General features: G+C 39.9%; 1 protein-coding gene across 2 annotated transcripts in view; it reads left to right on the top strand.

Annotated features, from left to right (window-relative positions):
- Positions 1 to 1,589: 1,589 nt before the first annotated feature.
- The window catches only part of ppp2r2ba (protein phosphatase 2, regulatory subunit B, beta a), a 79,455-nt gene continuing 64,839 nt past the window's right edge, over positions 1,590 to 16,205 (top strand). The window contains exons 1-2 of one of the 2 annotated variants that reach the window (XM_051859634.1): positions 1,590 to 1,646; positions 1,746 to 1,817. In XM_051859634.1, the coding sequence (XP_051715594.1) occupies positions 1,640 to 1,646; positions 1,746 to 1,817 (79 nt within the window). In that variant the 5' untranslated portion in view covers positions 1,590 to 1,639. Of the gene's footprint in view, positions 1,647 to 1,745; positions 1,818 to 9,106; positions 9,616 to 16,205 lie in introns of those variants that run through there. The other variant, XM_051859633.1, reaches the window with a different exon arrangement.

Here is a 16,205-nt window from a genome sequence, read left to right as displayed (position 1 = left end):
AAAAACATTAAAAATAGTAATGTTTCCAAACTTTTGACCGGTAGTGTACATATCAAATGTTATTTTACAGACAAAGCATTATGAAATCATTTACTTATGGTTTGTGATGCAGCTGCTGTCAGATCCAATACAGTTGGCTGCTTCATCTGTTAACAAAACTTTCTTTGTGAACTCTCCATTACACTGTGCATCTTTTACAAAACAATCTGCAGTCAAATGCTCTGAAAAAACATAATCCTCCGACTCGATCCATGATGCCCTCCGTGGTCGTATATGGGCAAATAGGAAGGTCAGGGACGACCTCCGCAGTCATAGTGGACTGGGAGGTGCTAAGAGCACTGGACTAGTGATCACCAGACTTGGAAGCGCTGAAATCCATGATGGGCCAAGCTCTGTGGCCATCGGTGCTTGATGCACAAGGGAACCCAGAATAGCGCTCAGAAATGCAGTGTGGCCTTTACAAGAATTCACAAAGAAAGCGTGAAAACACAAGGCTTAAATAGGCTTAACAAGCTAATGACACAAAACTGAACCTAATCACAACATAATGAGTCCAGGCAATGGGTTATGGGAATTGAAGTTCATGATGAGATAGCCCAGGAGTTGGGAGGAGTGCCCTCTGGTGGAGGTTATGGGCACTCCAGCTGGCAGATGTGATAATCAATTTTTTTTTTAGCTTAAATAAATGTGGTCCCACTTTATATTAAGTGACCTTAACTACTATGTTCTTATATCAAAAAATAAGTACCATGTACTTATTGTGTTCATATTGTATTGCAAAACACTTTTGCTGCTATAGAGGTGAGATACGGGTAAGGTTAGGGACAGATTTGGTGGTATGGGTAGGTTTAAGGGTGGGTCAAGGTGTAGGGGATGGGTCAACAGTGTAATTATAAATGTAATTTCAGAAATTAATTACAGATGTAAATAAATGCAGGTATCTTTTAAAAATATAAGTACACTGTAAAAACATGTATGTACACAATAAGTGCATTGTATCAAATGATTCATTTAAATGTAAGTACCTAGTAGTTAAGAAGGCCACCTAATATAAAGTAGGACCATAAAATGTTTTTTTTTTGTTTTAGTTTTTTTTTAAAGAGAAGGTCGTTTAAAGCTATGAAACTTGCAGGATATTTTAATGGTACAAAGACCTCTTACATGTCAAATGATCAAGACAAAGTTGATTTCTCCTGTCATGACCCCTTTAAAAAAATGCCATATGGTAAAATGGGGGAACAAGCAAGTTCGCTATTTCTAATAATTCGCTACATTTCTTTTTCCATTTTTTAAAACATTTATTTAATAATTTCATGATACAGATGACTGCGAGAGAAGTTCTTGCCGATATAATGAGGAAAGTACATCTTGTGTTTGTTGTGTTTAAAATCTCATAAATGTAATAAAACATATTCTTCATGTCTTAAAAACGATTCAAAGTGATACTTTGCTACTTGAAATGTTCTTACAAACAACATAACACACTTTTATTTAGAACGACAGCCTAACATTTCAGTTTCTGGTCTCGTGCGCCATCAGCAGGACGCGAACATCCGGTAAACTGAATCAATCAGCTCCATCATATTAATGATCAGTGAGGAACAGTTCTAAAGGAAAACATACAGGAGAAGGACGCATCATGCCCGGTATGTGTTTGGCTGATAAGATGACCGATGATCTTAAGATGAAAAACATTACTTTAAGTCTGACTAATAGCCTACTGTTGTTTGATTACTTGCGAGAAGGACGTGGTACAGGTGAACGAACCTGGTGTTTGGTCCAGGTGAAAGGTCCGTCGGAGGTGACCGCAGCAGAAGGTAAGAACTGACAGACATCTGGATGGATGGATGGATGGATGGATAGATAGATAGATAGATATTTACTTTTACTACTGGTATTTAATTTTTCTACTTTTTTCAAAGAGAAAACCATGAACTTTAAGACTTTTCCCTCTCTAAACAACCTGTTGAGTTCATTCGATCCTACATTTGTAATATTTTTATCAAGAAGAGTGTAGAGGTGACAACATGCTAGTGAAGTAGAAATAGTTTACTCGCCATATCACTATTCTGAGTATGAAATATTGATCTGAGCCAGCATATAAAGCAAATTAGGCCTAATCAATCAAACAGCTACACTTATAATTTGAATAATGCCTGTGAATTAGTGTAGACTAATATACAGTTAATCGAGCGGCAAGCAGAATAATTCACCGAAACGTTGCACATCAGAATCTCAATGAATTGCATATTGCAGCCTGGAAGACCTTTTTTATAGCTTTGTACTATACCAACACATATCTGTAGGCGACCTCTATTTCAGCTTCTCAGATTCAATATACCCAGGACTGTCAATCTATATTTAGAAGCTCTTGTGGCTCATAAATATTCATTGAGGTTTTAGTGCTGTCTTTAAAAAAGACGCCAGCGTGAGTTCCCAACTGTGAGTCAGGCAGCTTGTGTCAGAGAGAGTAGGAGGAGAGAGAGAGAGAGTGATGTTTAGTGAGAATGAACTCTTTGATATTTTGATATGCTGATACCCGGGGGACCAGCACAGATGGCACCTGTTCTCAGAGGCTGTGGCCACTCTCGCTGACTACCCAGTGTGTGATTTCCGTCACAAAATATCATACATGAGTCTTCACATTTGCATTGGGGGGTCCGAGTGGCATTCGTCTAAATGAATAAATAAACAATTAGCTATATGTTAATTCAGTACCAGAATTATGACATATGTTTCTGTTTAAGGTGGTAATGTGAGAGGGTTGGTTACTCATACTTTTAGATGGTTGGGTGTGATTAAGCAGGTTTATGTTACTCAGAAAGCCTCTTTGGTACCTCTATGCATTAATAAGTAAGTATATTAAACAAAACAGAAACAAATATGATATAATTGACTCAGCATAAACAATGGCAATTTGTCATTTGAAATACAATGTAATGTTGTTTGTGTGTAACTTCTGATCTACTGAGATTGTGGGTATTGGACAGGCCTGGTTCAAGGAGTATCAATAATCTAATTATTTACAGTGAATATGCACCATATATATTATAGTTGCTAACAACTATTTTTATTAACAACTTTATTTTACATAACTTATGTACTTTTGCAGTAAACTATAGTTAAGATGCACACTGTAAAAATAGGGCCCAATGTATTGTGTTAATATAGGCATAAAGAAATTTTCCGTAGTTTTTCCCCCTGTATTTGGAACACGTATTTATTCACGTGTTGCATTGTGTTGCATTGGTTTAGAGTTAAAGGAAATGTCCTTAACTTAATGGATGGAGTCATGGCAGAGAATTACCAGTTGTCACGTGTAGTATAACACACAAGACTGAATGCAGAAAGTCTTTTTTTAATAATCCAGGAGAAAAAAAAATGATCAGGACAACTACACCAGAAAAGAAACAGAATGAAACATAGGGTTTAAGTACAAGGAGCAAACAAAGAGAACTAATGAAGACCAGCTGAAAAGAATGATTAATTAATGGGGTATCCTGGGTGACAAACTAGGAAATCAGATCAAATAATGACAGGGAAACAGAACAGAACTGAATAAAATCTCACTAAACAAAACCCAGTACATTTTCCTTTTTTTTTTTTTTTTTTTTTTTTTTTTTTTTTACAGTAGTACTGCATTACTGTAAGTAAAATGTAGCTACAAATAACGTTTTAATATACAGACTGAAAAACAGTAAAGTACGGAGACATGCAGGAAAAAATAGTAGGCTAAATCGTGCTTACTAAGTGATTCCCTCAATTTGCTAAATCGTGCGCATGTTTCACTAAGTCATTCCCTCGATTTATAAATCGTGTGCACGACTTACTAATTCATTCCCTTGATTTCGAGGGAATGAAATAGTAATTTGTGCGCACGATTTAGTAAATATCCAGCGTTAGCGTCAGTTCTGGCAGGTCACGTCAGTCAAGCTCGCATCAGCTGACTCCCAGGTGACTTACGTCTACCTATAGGAATACGGCGCCTATCACAGCATCCATATACAGGTGCTGGTCATATAATTAGAATATTTAGTTGATTTATTTCACTAATTCCATTCAAAAAGTGAAACTTGTATATTATATTCATTCATTACACACAGACTGATATATTTCAAATGTTTATTTCTTTTAATTTTGATGATTATAACTGACAACTAAGGAAAATCCCAAATTCAGTATCTCAGAAAATTAGAATATTACTTAAGACCAATACAAAGAAAGGCTTCTTAGAAATCTTGGCCAACTGAAAAGTATGAACATGAAAAGTATGAGCACTCAATACTTAGTTGGGGCTCCTTTTGCCTGAATTACTGCAGCAATGCAGCGTGGCATGGTGTCGATCAGTCTGTGGCACTGCTCAGGTGTTATAAGAGCCCAGGTTGCTCTGATAGTGGCCTTCAGCTCTTCTGCATTGTTGGGTCTGGCATATCGCATCTTCCTCTTCACAATACCCCATAGATTTTCTATGGGGTTAAGGTCAGGCGAGTTTGCTGGCCAATTAAGAACAGGGATACCATGGTCCTTAAACCAGGTACTGGTAGCTTTGGCACTGTGTGCAGGTGCCAAGTCCTGTTGGAAAATGAAATCTGCATCTCCATAAAGTTGGTCAGCAGCAGGAAGCATGAAGTGCTCTAAAACTTCCTGGTATATGGCTGCGTTGACCTTGGACCTCAGAAAACACAGTGGACCAACACCAGCAGATGACATGGCACCCCAAACCATCACTGACTGTGGAAACTTTACACTTGACCTCAAGCAACATGGATTGTGTGCCTCTCCTCTCTTCCTCCAGACTCTGGGACCCTGATTTCCAAAGGAAATGCAAAATTTACTTTCATCAGAGAACATAACTTTGGACCACTCAGCAGCAGTCCAGTCTTTTTTGTCTTTAGCCCAGGCAAGACACTTCTGACACTGTCTGTTGTTCAAGAGTGGCTTGACACAAGGAATGCGACAGCTGAAACCCATGTCTTGCATACGTCTGTGCGTAGTGGTTCTTGAAGCACTGACTCCAGCTGCAGTCCACTCTTTGTGAATCTCCTCCACATTTTTGAATGGGTTTTGTTTCACAATCCTCTCCAGGGTGCGGTTATCCCTATTGCTTGTACACTTTTTTTCTACCACATCTTTTCCTTTCCCTTCGCCTCTCTATTAATGTGCTTGGACACAGAGCTCTGTGAACAGCCAGCCTCTTTTGCAATGACCTTTTGTGTCTTGCCCTCCTTGTGCAAGGTGTCAATGGTCGTCTTTTGGACAACTGTAAAGCAGTCTTCCCCATGATTGTATAGCCTACAGAACTAGACTGAGAGACCATTTAAAGGCCTTTGCAGGTTTTGAGTTAATTAGCTGATTAGAGTGTGGCACCAGGTGTCTTCAATATTGAACCTTTTCACAATATTCTAATTTTCTGAGATACTGAATTTGGGACTTTCCTTAGTTGTCAGTTATAATCATCAAAATTAAAAGAAATAAACATTTGAAATATATCATTCTGTGTGTAATGAATAAATATAATATACAAGTTTCACTTTTTGAATGGAATTAGTGAAATAAATCAACTTTTTGATGATATTCTAATTATATGACCAGCACCTGTATAAGCTCCTCAGTATTATCAGCAGCTATTGCATTTCTCAGGAGCTAATTACTCTCCTCCATCTCCAGCTCCTCCTCTCTTCAGTCAAGATTGGCCTTATAATTCCCCTGAATCAAACTATTCTTGAAATTTGTGTACGTTAAATTATTGACATTAATTATATCTGCATATTGGTTCTGTTCTGTTACCCTAGGGGGGTTATTGTTGCTCTCCCTGCTCTTATTCATGCTAGGCTGCATGGATGCGCAGGGAGTTCTTGCCCAGAACAGAACCATACCGCCAATGCAAACTCTATACTCTTGTTACAGTGTATGCTGTATAGATGAGGCGAAATACGGAAATCCACAATATAAGGGCTTTAATCATATAGAAGGTCAGAACGACAGCTTTACACACATGTAGCAAACAATATAACGGACCAGGAGTGCAGGGAGTGAGTCCAACTTAAAGGGAGTGCTGACGAGGACAACAGGTGCAGGGAATCCGGGTAAAATGGCGGGAAGACTGATGAGGGAAGGGAAGACAGGTGAGGAGAACAGGAGGATACTGGGAACTGGAGTCCGGGAAGGCGTGGATGTAACATTACCTCCCCCTCCCCGGAAGGCGTGTCCTCACGCCTCAGATGAAACAACGGGGAGGGGGGGTGGGCGCCCTGGAGACCTACAGGCAGGTGCGGGGGGTGCAGGTGGGTGCTGAGGTCTCCAGGGTGGTACCAGGTCCTTGGCCGTCATGGGGTCTGAAACCGTGGGCGGCCACGGCTGTTGGGGCGGGCTCGGCGGCTGCGGCGGCAGGAGCCGGGGCGGGCTCGGCGGCTGCGGCGGCAGGAGCCGGGGCGGGCTCGGCGGCTGCGGCGGCAGGAGCCGGGGCGGGCTCTGGGAATGCTGGAGCGGCAGGCTCTGGGAATGCTGGAGCGGCAGGCTCGGCGAATGCTGGAGCGGCAGGCTCGGCGAATGCTGGAGCGGCAGGCTCGGCGAATGCTGGAGCGGCAGGCTCGGCGAATGCTGGAGCGGCAGGCTCGGCGAATGCTGGAGCGGCAGGCTCGGCGAATGCTGGAGCGGCAGGCTCGGCGAATGCTGGAGCGGCAGGCTCGGCGAATGCTGGAGCGGCGGCAGGAGCCGGGGCGGGCTCTGGGGCTGCTGGAGTGGGCTCTGGGGCTGCTGCGGCAGGCTCGGCGGCGGCAGGAGCTGGAGCGGCAGGAGCTGGAGCGGCAGGCTCGGCGGCGGCAGGAGCTGGAGCGGCTGGCTCGGCGGCGGCAGGAGCTGGAGCGGCTGGCTCGGCGGCGGCTGGAGCAGAGGGCTCGGCGGCGGCTGGAGCGAGATCGAGGAGACTTGGGGCAGGTTCAAGGAGGCTAGGAGCAGGTTCAGTCCAAAAGTCTATTAACCATTCTTCTTCCACAATTATTGGCGTTTTGGGCTGCTTGGCGTTAGAAAACTCAGGAGATTGGGGTTGTATAACGGCCTTCTTTCTTTTCCTTCTTGGCCGTTTCGGCCCCGCAGAGGATCTTTCTTCGGCCTTCTGGGGTTTTGGGTCCGGCAGGACACCAGGGGAATGCTCACTGGAGGGGCAGGCGGAGGGAAGCGGCGATTGGCGAACTGGCCAGGCCGCCGGTGTTTCTGAGGAAACTGGACGAGGATCACACGACTTATCAAGAACCTCCTCAATGACAAAATCAGAACAATTTAGGAACAAAATCAGATTAATTGCTTCAACTAGGGAAAAATAGCAGGCAGGTTCTTTAAAACGGATCGTGTCCTCGTCCAGCCCCGCCAGAAAACAGGCGTTCAAACAGGCATCTGGCCAATTCGCCAAATAAGCAAGCTCGACAAACTCCTCCACATACCTCTCCAGCGAGCGACCGTCCTGCCGGCACCCACAAAGGCGATCCGACGCTGTAGCTGGCTTTGGAGGCACGGGAGACACAGGGATCTCAGAGATGAAGAATAAGCCCATCTTGAAATGTAGATTCCCAGCGGTTTGGTCCGTTATTCTGTTACAGGTGTATGCTGTATAGATGAGGCGAAATACGGAAATCCACAATATAAGGGCTTTAATCATATAGAAGGTCAGAACGACAGCTTTACACACATGTAGCAAACAATATAATGGACCAGGAGTGCAGGGAGTGAGTCCAACTTAAAGGGAGTGCTGACGAGGACAACAGGTGCAGGGAATCCGGGTAAAATGGCGGGAAGACTGATGAGGGAAGTGAAGACAGGTGAGGAGAACAGGAGGATACTGGGAACTGGAGTCCAGGAAGGCGTGGATGTAACAGCTCTATGCTTATCAATCATATTTGACGATAGTGGTCCTGACAGAACAATACTTTTTTCCCCCTGCATGTGCGGGGCTCCGTATAAAGATGTTATTTTATTTAAACTCCTATCTTTATTCTTGTTAATAGTATAGGATGTTTTATGTTTCTTTTTTAAAAAATGTTTTTCGGCATTATGTTAGTGTAACTTTGACAGCGTTTTGTGTTTATTAACTGATGACTGATAGCTGCTTCGAGGCTGTGGATAGTCTACCTAAATTTTAATCTAACAATCTTTAGGCCTATGTTTTTTTTGTTTTGTTTTTTTAGCCAAACGTATAAACATTTGATTGTTAAACAGAACATGAATTGAACTTAAAGGGTTAGTTCACCCAAAAATGAAATTTCTGTCATTAATTACTCAGCCTCATGTTGTTCCACACCCGTAAGACCTTCATTCATCTTTGGAACACAAATTAAGATATTTTTGATGAAATCCGAGAGGTTTTTTTTATCCTCCATTGAAAGCAACGAAATGAACACATTCAAGGTCCAGAAAAGTAGTAAAAACATAATTAAAATAGTCAACGTGACTACAGTGGTTCTACCTTAATATCATGAAGCAACGAGAATACTTTTTGTGTGCAAAAACAAAACAAAAATAATGACTTTATTCAACAAATTCATCTCTCCTGTCATTCTGCTATGCTATTTACATTGCAGCACTTCCAGGTTCTACGTCAGAACTCCGGCTGCGTCAGCATCACACGTATGCGTCGTGCTGCTCACGTGACCAGAGCCAGCCAATACTGAGCCAGCGTTGGGACGAAAACACTGAAGCTCTGCAACGTAAATAGCGTAGCAGAATGACGGGGAGAGACGAATTTGTTGAATAAAGTCATTATTTTTGTTTTGTTTTTGCTTAGAAAAAGTATTCTCATCGCTTCATAACATTAAGGTTAAACCGCTGTAGTCACGTTGACTATTTTGACGATGTTTTTACTACTTTTCTGGACCTTGAATGTTGTAATTTTGTTGCTTTCAATGGAGGATAAAAAAAACCTCTTGGATTTCATCAAAATATCTTAATTTGTGTTCCGAAGATGAACGAAAGTCTTTCGGGTGTGGAACGACACGAGGGTGAGTAATTAATGACAGAAATTTCATTTTTGGGTGAACTAACCCTTTAAGTTAACCGAATATTATTAATACAGAAATTTCAACAAGCATGTCATGGCGGTATACATGCCAACCATGAGATGGCGCTGTTGCACAGCTTTAAATTGAACAGCAAAAAGTTTACGGTTACTCTCATAAGCATGAGGGTGATTTCATGTCATGCTTTGAGCGCATCTAAATAAAGCTTGATGATCAGTCGGGCTGTGCGCAGTATATTCCTGGTCATAGGGTAAATGTCCATGTAGCGTAACTGCCCCATCACTGCCCCTCCCAACCGAAGCTCAGAAAAACAGCTCAACCCTCTGTCCTTCTGGGAGGAAAACATGATGAACTGTGAGGATGCACAGCACGTCTTCTTGACACGCGTGAGAAGTGTTTAGGATGCTGCCGTGACTCCACACGCATCCAGGGAGCAGCAGCAGCATCCCTCCTCCGGTCCGGATCTGCTGTCATCGCAGCGCGGATGGTGGGAAAGGACCCTCCCAAAGGAAAACAGACGAAAGAAAGATGAAATGTTTCTCCCGGTACCTGCCTTACCTCTTCCGACCTCCGAGCACCCTGCTTTCCTCGAGCTGTCACACGGAAGGTAAGACCCGATCCGCACAGACAGCTGGAGATTGATTTTGCTGGGTCACAGCGTGCTGAAGGGATGCTGCGTAATGACAACTTTCTGTCTGGAAGTGCAAAGGATGTTTATGATAAACAATGCTTATTTTACAACTGAATATGGTAATATGTGGTCAAAAATGAATGGAAAAAGAGGTTAGTTTTATTAAATGAAAATAATACTAATATAATTTTATTATTAAGATTATATATATATATATATATATATATATATATATATATATATAAAACATAACATAACATTTAACATGTTTTCCAATATAGTCTCAAACTTAGTCTAAAGTAGATTTGGATATATATAAAAATTTCTTTGAGTGACTGAGATAGAAGAGTTTAGTCCCTAGAAAGTTATAGGATGTTCAGATGTAGATTAAAGAAGATGATTCTATATGATGATCATTGCTAGATCTGTATGAATGAGAATTTTCATAATATATTTCATAAGCCCCCAGTTCCTGAGTGAATGAATGACCTTTTCAGTTATGAAACCATGCTGTTCTTCTGACTTGGAGCGTTTTTTTGACAGAACAGTTTTGTACAGTCAAAAGCAGCTTTAATATTGTCTGGTTGTGCAACTTTGTGTCAAACAGGCAAATATGGTAAACAGCCTATCGTATCTAGAGCAAACCATATTATTTGGTCCAAGAAACATCCTTGTATGTGTGAATTTTATGTGCCCTACATCTTCTTTACAACACTGTCGAACCAGCAGAGCTTGTCGACCATAAAAGTCTGATTTATTTTTGCCCTCTGTTGCTGTTTACTGTTTAACAGGAAAATGTGACCCTCTTTGTATTCACAAAAAGAACACTGGCTATTAATATAATACTGAATAGATACATGTTTGTGTTTTATTGATCTGCACTGTGTAAGAATGAAAACAAACTCAAATGCAGTGCCTGAGGCTCCACTTCCTCATCCTGATGTTGTAAATCAGTGTTAGATTATTTCTTTTGACACTGTGGCCAGATTTAGTGCAACAGAGGTCAAGAAAACTGATGCTGTTATTAAAATTATCACCTGCATTGCCCTTATCTAAAGATCAACCTGGTGAGCAAACAGCCATGTGATAACTTCCCATCCTGAATATAAAGATTAATCTGGTCTATTATGTCAGAACTGTTACATCAGGCAGTGCATGTGCTCATTAAAACATAAAGATTCATTGTGTTGGTCTGAATCCGGCCTGCGTCATGTCATGATCATATTCCGCTCCCTTTCCTGTTTGTAATACAATAAAAGGCAAAAAGCCAAAACCTGGACTATAGCAAAGTTTATCCATCAAGGCACTTGGTGTGTCAAAGTGCGTCTCTAACGTTAGCATGTTCCTTGTAGTAGATGATGCATAAAACCAAGGGCAAGGGTCAAGGTTTGGTTGGTTAGCCCTGATAGATGCCATAATTACAGTGGTGTAATGTAACGAAGTAATAATACTTAGTTACAGTACTTGAGTATTTTTTGGGAGAATCTGTACTTTACTTGAGTTTTTATATTTCTGTCAACTTTTACTTTTACTCCACTACATTTCCTAAATAAAATGTATACTTTTGCTCCGATACATTCTCCCAAAGCATTTTCGTTACTTACTACAAAATAAAGGCGGAAGAACACAGACTGCAAGCAAGCATTTGCGAACAAGTGCTCGCACAACAGCGGTTGATTTCATTTTCCGGATTGCGTCCGTTGCTGGAGCGGCTGAGAAGAGTGCGCCATCACTATACAGTACAAGAGCGGCCTCTAGAGGCGAAATAAAAACTATCACTGATGCCTCGTAGAGTTTGTTTTGACACGTGACGTGAGGCTGCGCTCTGGACACTTCAAAAACGGACTTAAAACAGAAAACAAAACGGTATGTTTTACAGTACATTTTCATATCATTATAAGGTAATTAGTTTGTTGACTAGATGCTGCATTAGTGGAGAACAGTAGTATGTTTGCCGTCGAGGCTGAGAGGATGCTAACATAGTACCTCAAGCAGTTAAAACAATGTGACAAAAACACCAACTGTTTAATGTCACGATTGTTACCATTCATTTGCATTAGTTTATATCCATTTGTTCGCTGTTATGCATTCATTATCCAGCGAAGTTGCATGTTTAAAATGTATCCTCATCATGCAGCGACAGAAACATAAATCAGAAATGTATTCGATTTGTTCTTTTTTTTATATCGGCACTATAACACATATTTTGATTAGATAATAATTAAGTTTTCTAAAATAGAACCAAATAATGTGTAAAAGTATACATATAATAGACCTATGCTATGCCTTTGTGTGTAAAGATGGCAATTTTTTAAGCATGACTGTTTGGATTTAAATGAAATGGTAACATTTATAATAAGACTCCATTTGTAACATTAAATAAGGTTAATAAAAATATTGTTCATTGATAATTTCAACATTTATATTTTAACATTTTAATATTTTAACAAGTTGTCTCTTACATTAGTTATAATGCACTATGAATTAACATGAATGATCAATGTATAAATAATATATTAGTAGTTTTTTATATTTAATTTACAATAAACATTTTGCCATTTTTTTTTAATTCAAAGAAAACAAAATGTAAGAAAGTTAAAACTGAATACAATCTTGCTGCTCAAACTGTGGATAGAACAATTTTTAATATATATATATATATATTTTTTTTTTTGCTCCTTTTGTATTTTACATTTACTTGTATTTTTACTTTCAATGTGTACGTTTAATATATATATATATATATATATATATATATATAAAATACTTTTCATACTTAAGTACAAAAAATATCACATACTTTAAAACTTTTACTCAAGTAATATTCTAAACAGTGACTTTAACTTCTACCAAAGTCATTTTCTGGTAAGATATCTATACTTTTACTCAAGTATGGTTTTTGAGTACTTTATACACAACTGCATAATTACACACTCCGGACACTCCATTGTACTTTTAATGTCTTCTCAGTTTAATGCAATGTATTAATTAAATTAAAATTAAAGTATTATATTATTTATATTATATTGATATTATTATTGCATTAATAATATAATTTAAATTTTATATAACACAAAACATTCTCGCTGGATGATGGCGCCATCATGTGATCAAGATGTTGACTGGAACTTGAGGTTGGAAGTGGGACATTTTTTGGGCGGGAACTTGGGTATTCCCAGCACCTCCGAATTCTTTTAAAACGCAGCATGAGTCACATGGCATTTTTTTACTGCTCAAGTGATTTACTCAAAAAGCTCAGTGAACAAAAATGGCAGATTGTAAATCCGAGGGTCCATTGAGATAGCTTTCTTCATGTATTATAGTATTATTTTATTATACAGTGTGGTGTAAACATGTCACATTAAAGTGAGTCTTTACAGTGATTGTTCTAGATTTAGCTATCATATGCCTCAGTTTAGAGCAGTGATAGTCACAAATTTATTGGGCAGTTTTAATGAGACAACAGTAGATTAATTATTCATCTCTGGCTTACTTTGTTGCCAGTCGTGCCAGTGAGTCTCGTTTAGAGAAGCCTTGTGCTCCTGGTCATTTTGAAACAGTTGTAACCTCTATAATCCAGCATTTCAAAACACCAAACGGGGTCATGTTGGCTTCCCGACCCTAAATGACAAAATAATACAGCTGACACACAGTTTGAAAGACGTTGTATGCTGACCAGCATCAAAAGCTCAGCTGTAGCCACCAGCAAGTGTGCAGAAAAACTGATGAGTAAATGAGTGAAAGAGCTTGTGGTTGTGTAACAGAGGTCAGTGGCGATGACTCTGAGGACGTGAGCCTAAAACGGGTGTTATGGATCTTAAAAAAAGCTTCATCAGGCTAATGAAGTGCACTTTGGCCCTTCTGTTCACTGAGCAAATAAATTGGGAAGGTTGGGAGCCGAACTGATCCGATGAGGACGGTTGGAGCGAAGTAGTCTGTCAATGCCCAGGGGTCCGGCTGAGCTTTCAGCGTTCAATATCCGGTCGTTCATTAGTGAAATGACCCGGAGGGCCCGAAGTGAATTTTCTCAGTGATCCATCCAGCCCCACCGCAGATGCGAACTTGTTTTGAGGTTGCTTGTTTGTGTTTGTCGGACGAATGGCTAATGTAATATCAGGGTGTTGGCCTAGAGGCCGGGCAGCAGATCGTTTATTTCAGCATGAAATAGGGATTGAACCAGAACCGCTGTTATAGCACCTACAAGCAAACAGGGGCAGAAACCCGGGTGTGTGGCCACTGATAAATTGGTTTTTCCAAACCCCCCGTTGACTTGAGGAGGAACTCAGCATGCTTAGTCATTGCATGCTTTCTGATGGGATATTCATGAGTTTGTGTGTGTATGTGTGTGTGGTGGACGATCAATAACAATTTTTGATGGATTAACTTTTAAACACTGGTGAATTCCACTTATTTTGCTTGCGTCAGGGAAAAACAAGCAGTGGCGTGTTATATGCACACACACACACACACACACGAGAAGCCTGACTGTTGACGGAAATTATACAACATGACAGCATGTGCGTGTGTGTGGTCTGAGCTATAAAGTAGATATCATGATATGAGAGGAAGAGCTGTGAGAGGTTAAGTGGGGGAGGAGAGACACCAGACTGTAGTAGACACATTACACAGAGATCAGGTCGATCTTTCAAAGTGCTCACATAACCTCTTAACTAAACAGATTGTATAAGAGAGGCAGTGTGTGTCTAATTTTATTGCTCAGAGGATGCTTTTTCATCACTGAAGAGACTGAAGTTATGTTTCATTTATGTATCAACTTTGTCTCTGATCATGTTTCTTCCTAAAATTCCTTAGGAGAAATTTTAAAAGGCATAAACGAGACATTAAAGGCCATCCTAGGTGTGTATGACTATCTTCTTTCAAATGAACACAATCGGAGATCTATTTAAAAATATCCTTGCTCCTCCAAGCTTTATAATGGTTGTGAATGGGGGGCCACATTTTGAAGCCAAAAAAAATAATGCATCCATCCATAATATGAATGAAGCAAAGCAATGGGTTTTTGTAAGAAAAATATCAATATTTAAAACTTTATTAACTATAGCTTTCGGCAGACGGCTGTATGCATCGATTTGCGGTGGAAGAGTATCCTCTGACCCGACGCACAACATAATGCCAAATGCGGAAGTGCAGAGGATAGAGCAAAACAAAACACCGGTCATGAATTAGAAGTCTAAAACAATAATTTTTAAAGAGAAATGTCTGAGGATTTCGAAAGAGGAGCTTGAGTTTGTTGCCCTGCCCTATTTGTTTGAACCACGAGAGGCGTCTAAGCTTACGATACTCCTACATCCTGCGTCATACACCGCGTCAGAGGATTACTCATTTGCCGCAAGTCGGCTTGTGCAGTATGCGTACAGTCATCCTCCAGAAGCTAGTTATTTGAATTTATAAAGTTTTAAATATGGATATTTTTGTTACAAAAATGCATCGCTTTGCTTCAGAAGGCCTTTATTAACCCCCTGGAGCTGTATGGATTAGTTTTATTAAGGATGGATGCATTTTTTTGGCTTCAAAATGTGGCCCCCCCTTCACAAACATTATAAACCTTGGAGGAGCAAGGATATTTTTAAATATATCTCCTATTGTGTTCGTCTGAAAGAAGATAGTTATATAAACCTAGGATGGCTTGAGGGTGAGTAAATCATGGGATAATTTTTGGGGGAACTATCCCTTTAACTAGGAGTATAGAGCATTAAAATGAATTACGATAACATCCACTCAGATATTTCGTTTTGGAAGAATTTTTTAGAAAGTGCATACATTTTTGATTGCACACTTTAGTATCTTGGCAAATCTGAGCAGATGTGCATCTCAAATGCCTTGGTTACACTATACTTTGAGCGCACAAAATTTCAATGGACATTAAAATGGTCGCAAAATGATGTCAAACTCTGCGGTGTCTTTTTTAAAAACATAATTCAACATATAATACATCTAAAATTATGCAATCTACTCCACTTTACTGCCACGCTACAATCCTGCAATTTAAAGTTTGCATTCTTTTAATTCATCTAAGAGGTCACACAATGATGTACTAGCCTTCTACAAGATACAAATTTGCAGAGTTCACCAAACTTGAACTTTGGAACGCAGTGAAATTTGCATGAGCTGTCTCCCACATTTGTATTCTGCACCAGTGCTACCTTTGAATTGGAAAAATAATGATTGTTTTCAAACAGTTTCTCAAACACTACCCCATTCTGTGATTGGCCAGCCAAACAGGCAGCCCCACCCTTGAACTAAAACCACTAGTTAAGTCAGTGTTGCTGTATTGGGGAGGTTATGGTGCTCAAATAAATGTTTTAATAGCTCAACAGAGAAACAACAAGTTTACATTTTTAAAGAAATCAACCTACAAGTGGCTTACTTTTACATAATGTAAGCCATTTTTAGTTTTTATTAGTATGTCCAACTGCATATAAATCTAAAACCTAAAAAGATAGGAGAAAGTATTTTAATACAAAAAATTTACACATTTCAGCCAGTGTTTTTTTTAAAGTGCCCCTATTATGGATTTTTGAAAATTACCTTTCATGTAGTGTGTA

This window comes from Ctenopharyngodon idella, chromosome 14 (assembly GCF_019924925.1).
Source record: "Ctenopharyngodon idella isolate HZGC_01 chromosome 14, HZGC01, whole genome shotgun sequence".
NCBI classification, from domain to species: Eukaryota; Metazoa; Chordata; class Actinopteri; order Cypriniformes; family Xenocyprididae; genus Ctenopharyngodon; species Ctenopharyngodon idella.
The sequence above is the reverse complement of the archived record's forward strand: the minus strand, read 5'-3'. Positions and strand labels throughout refer to the sequence as shown.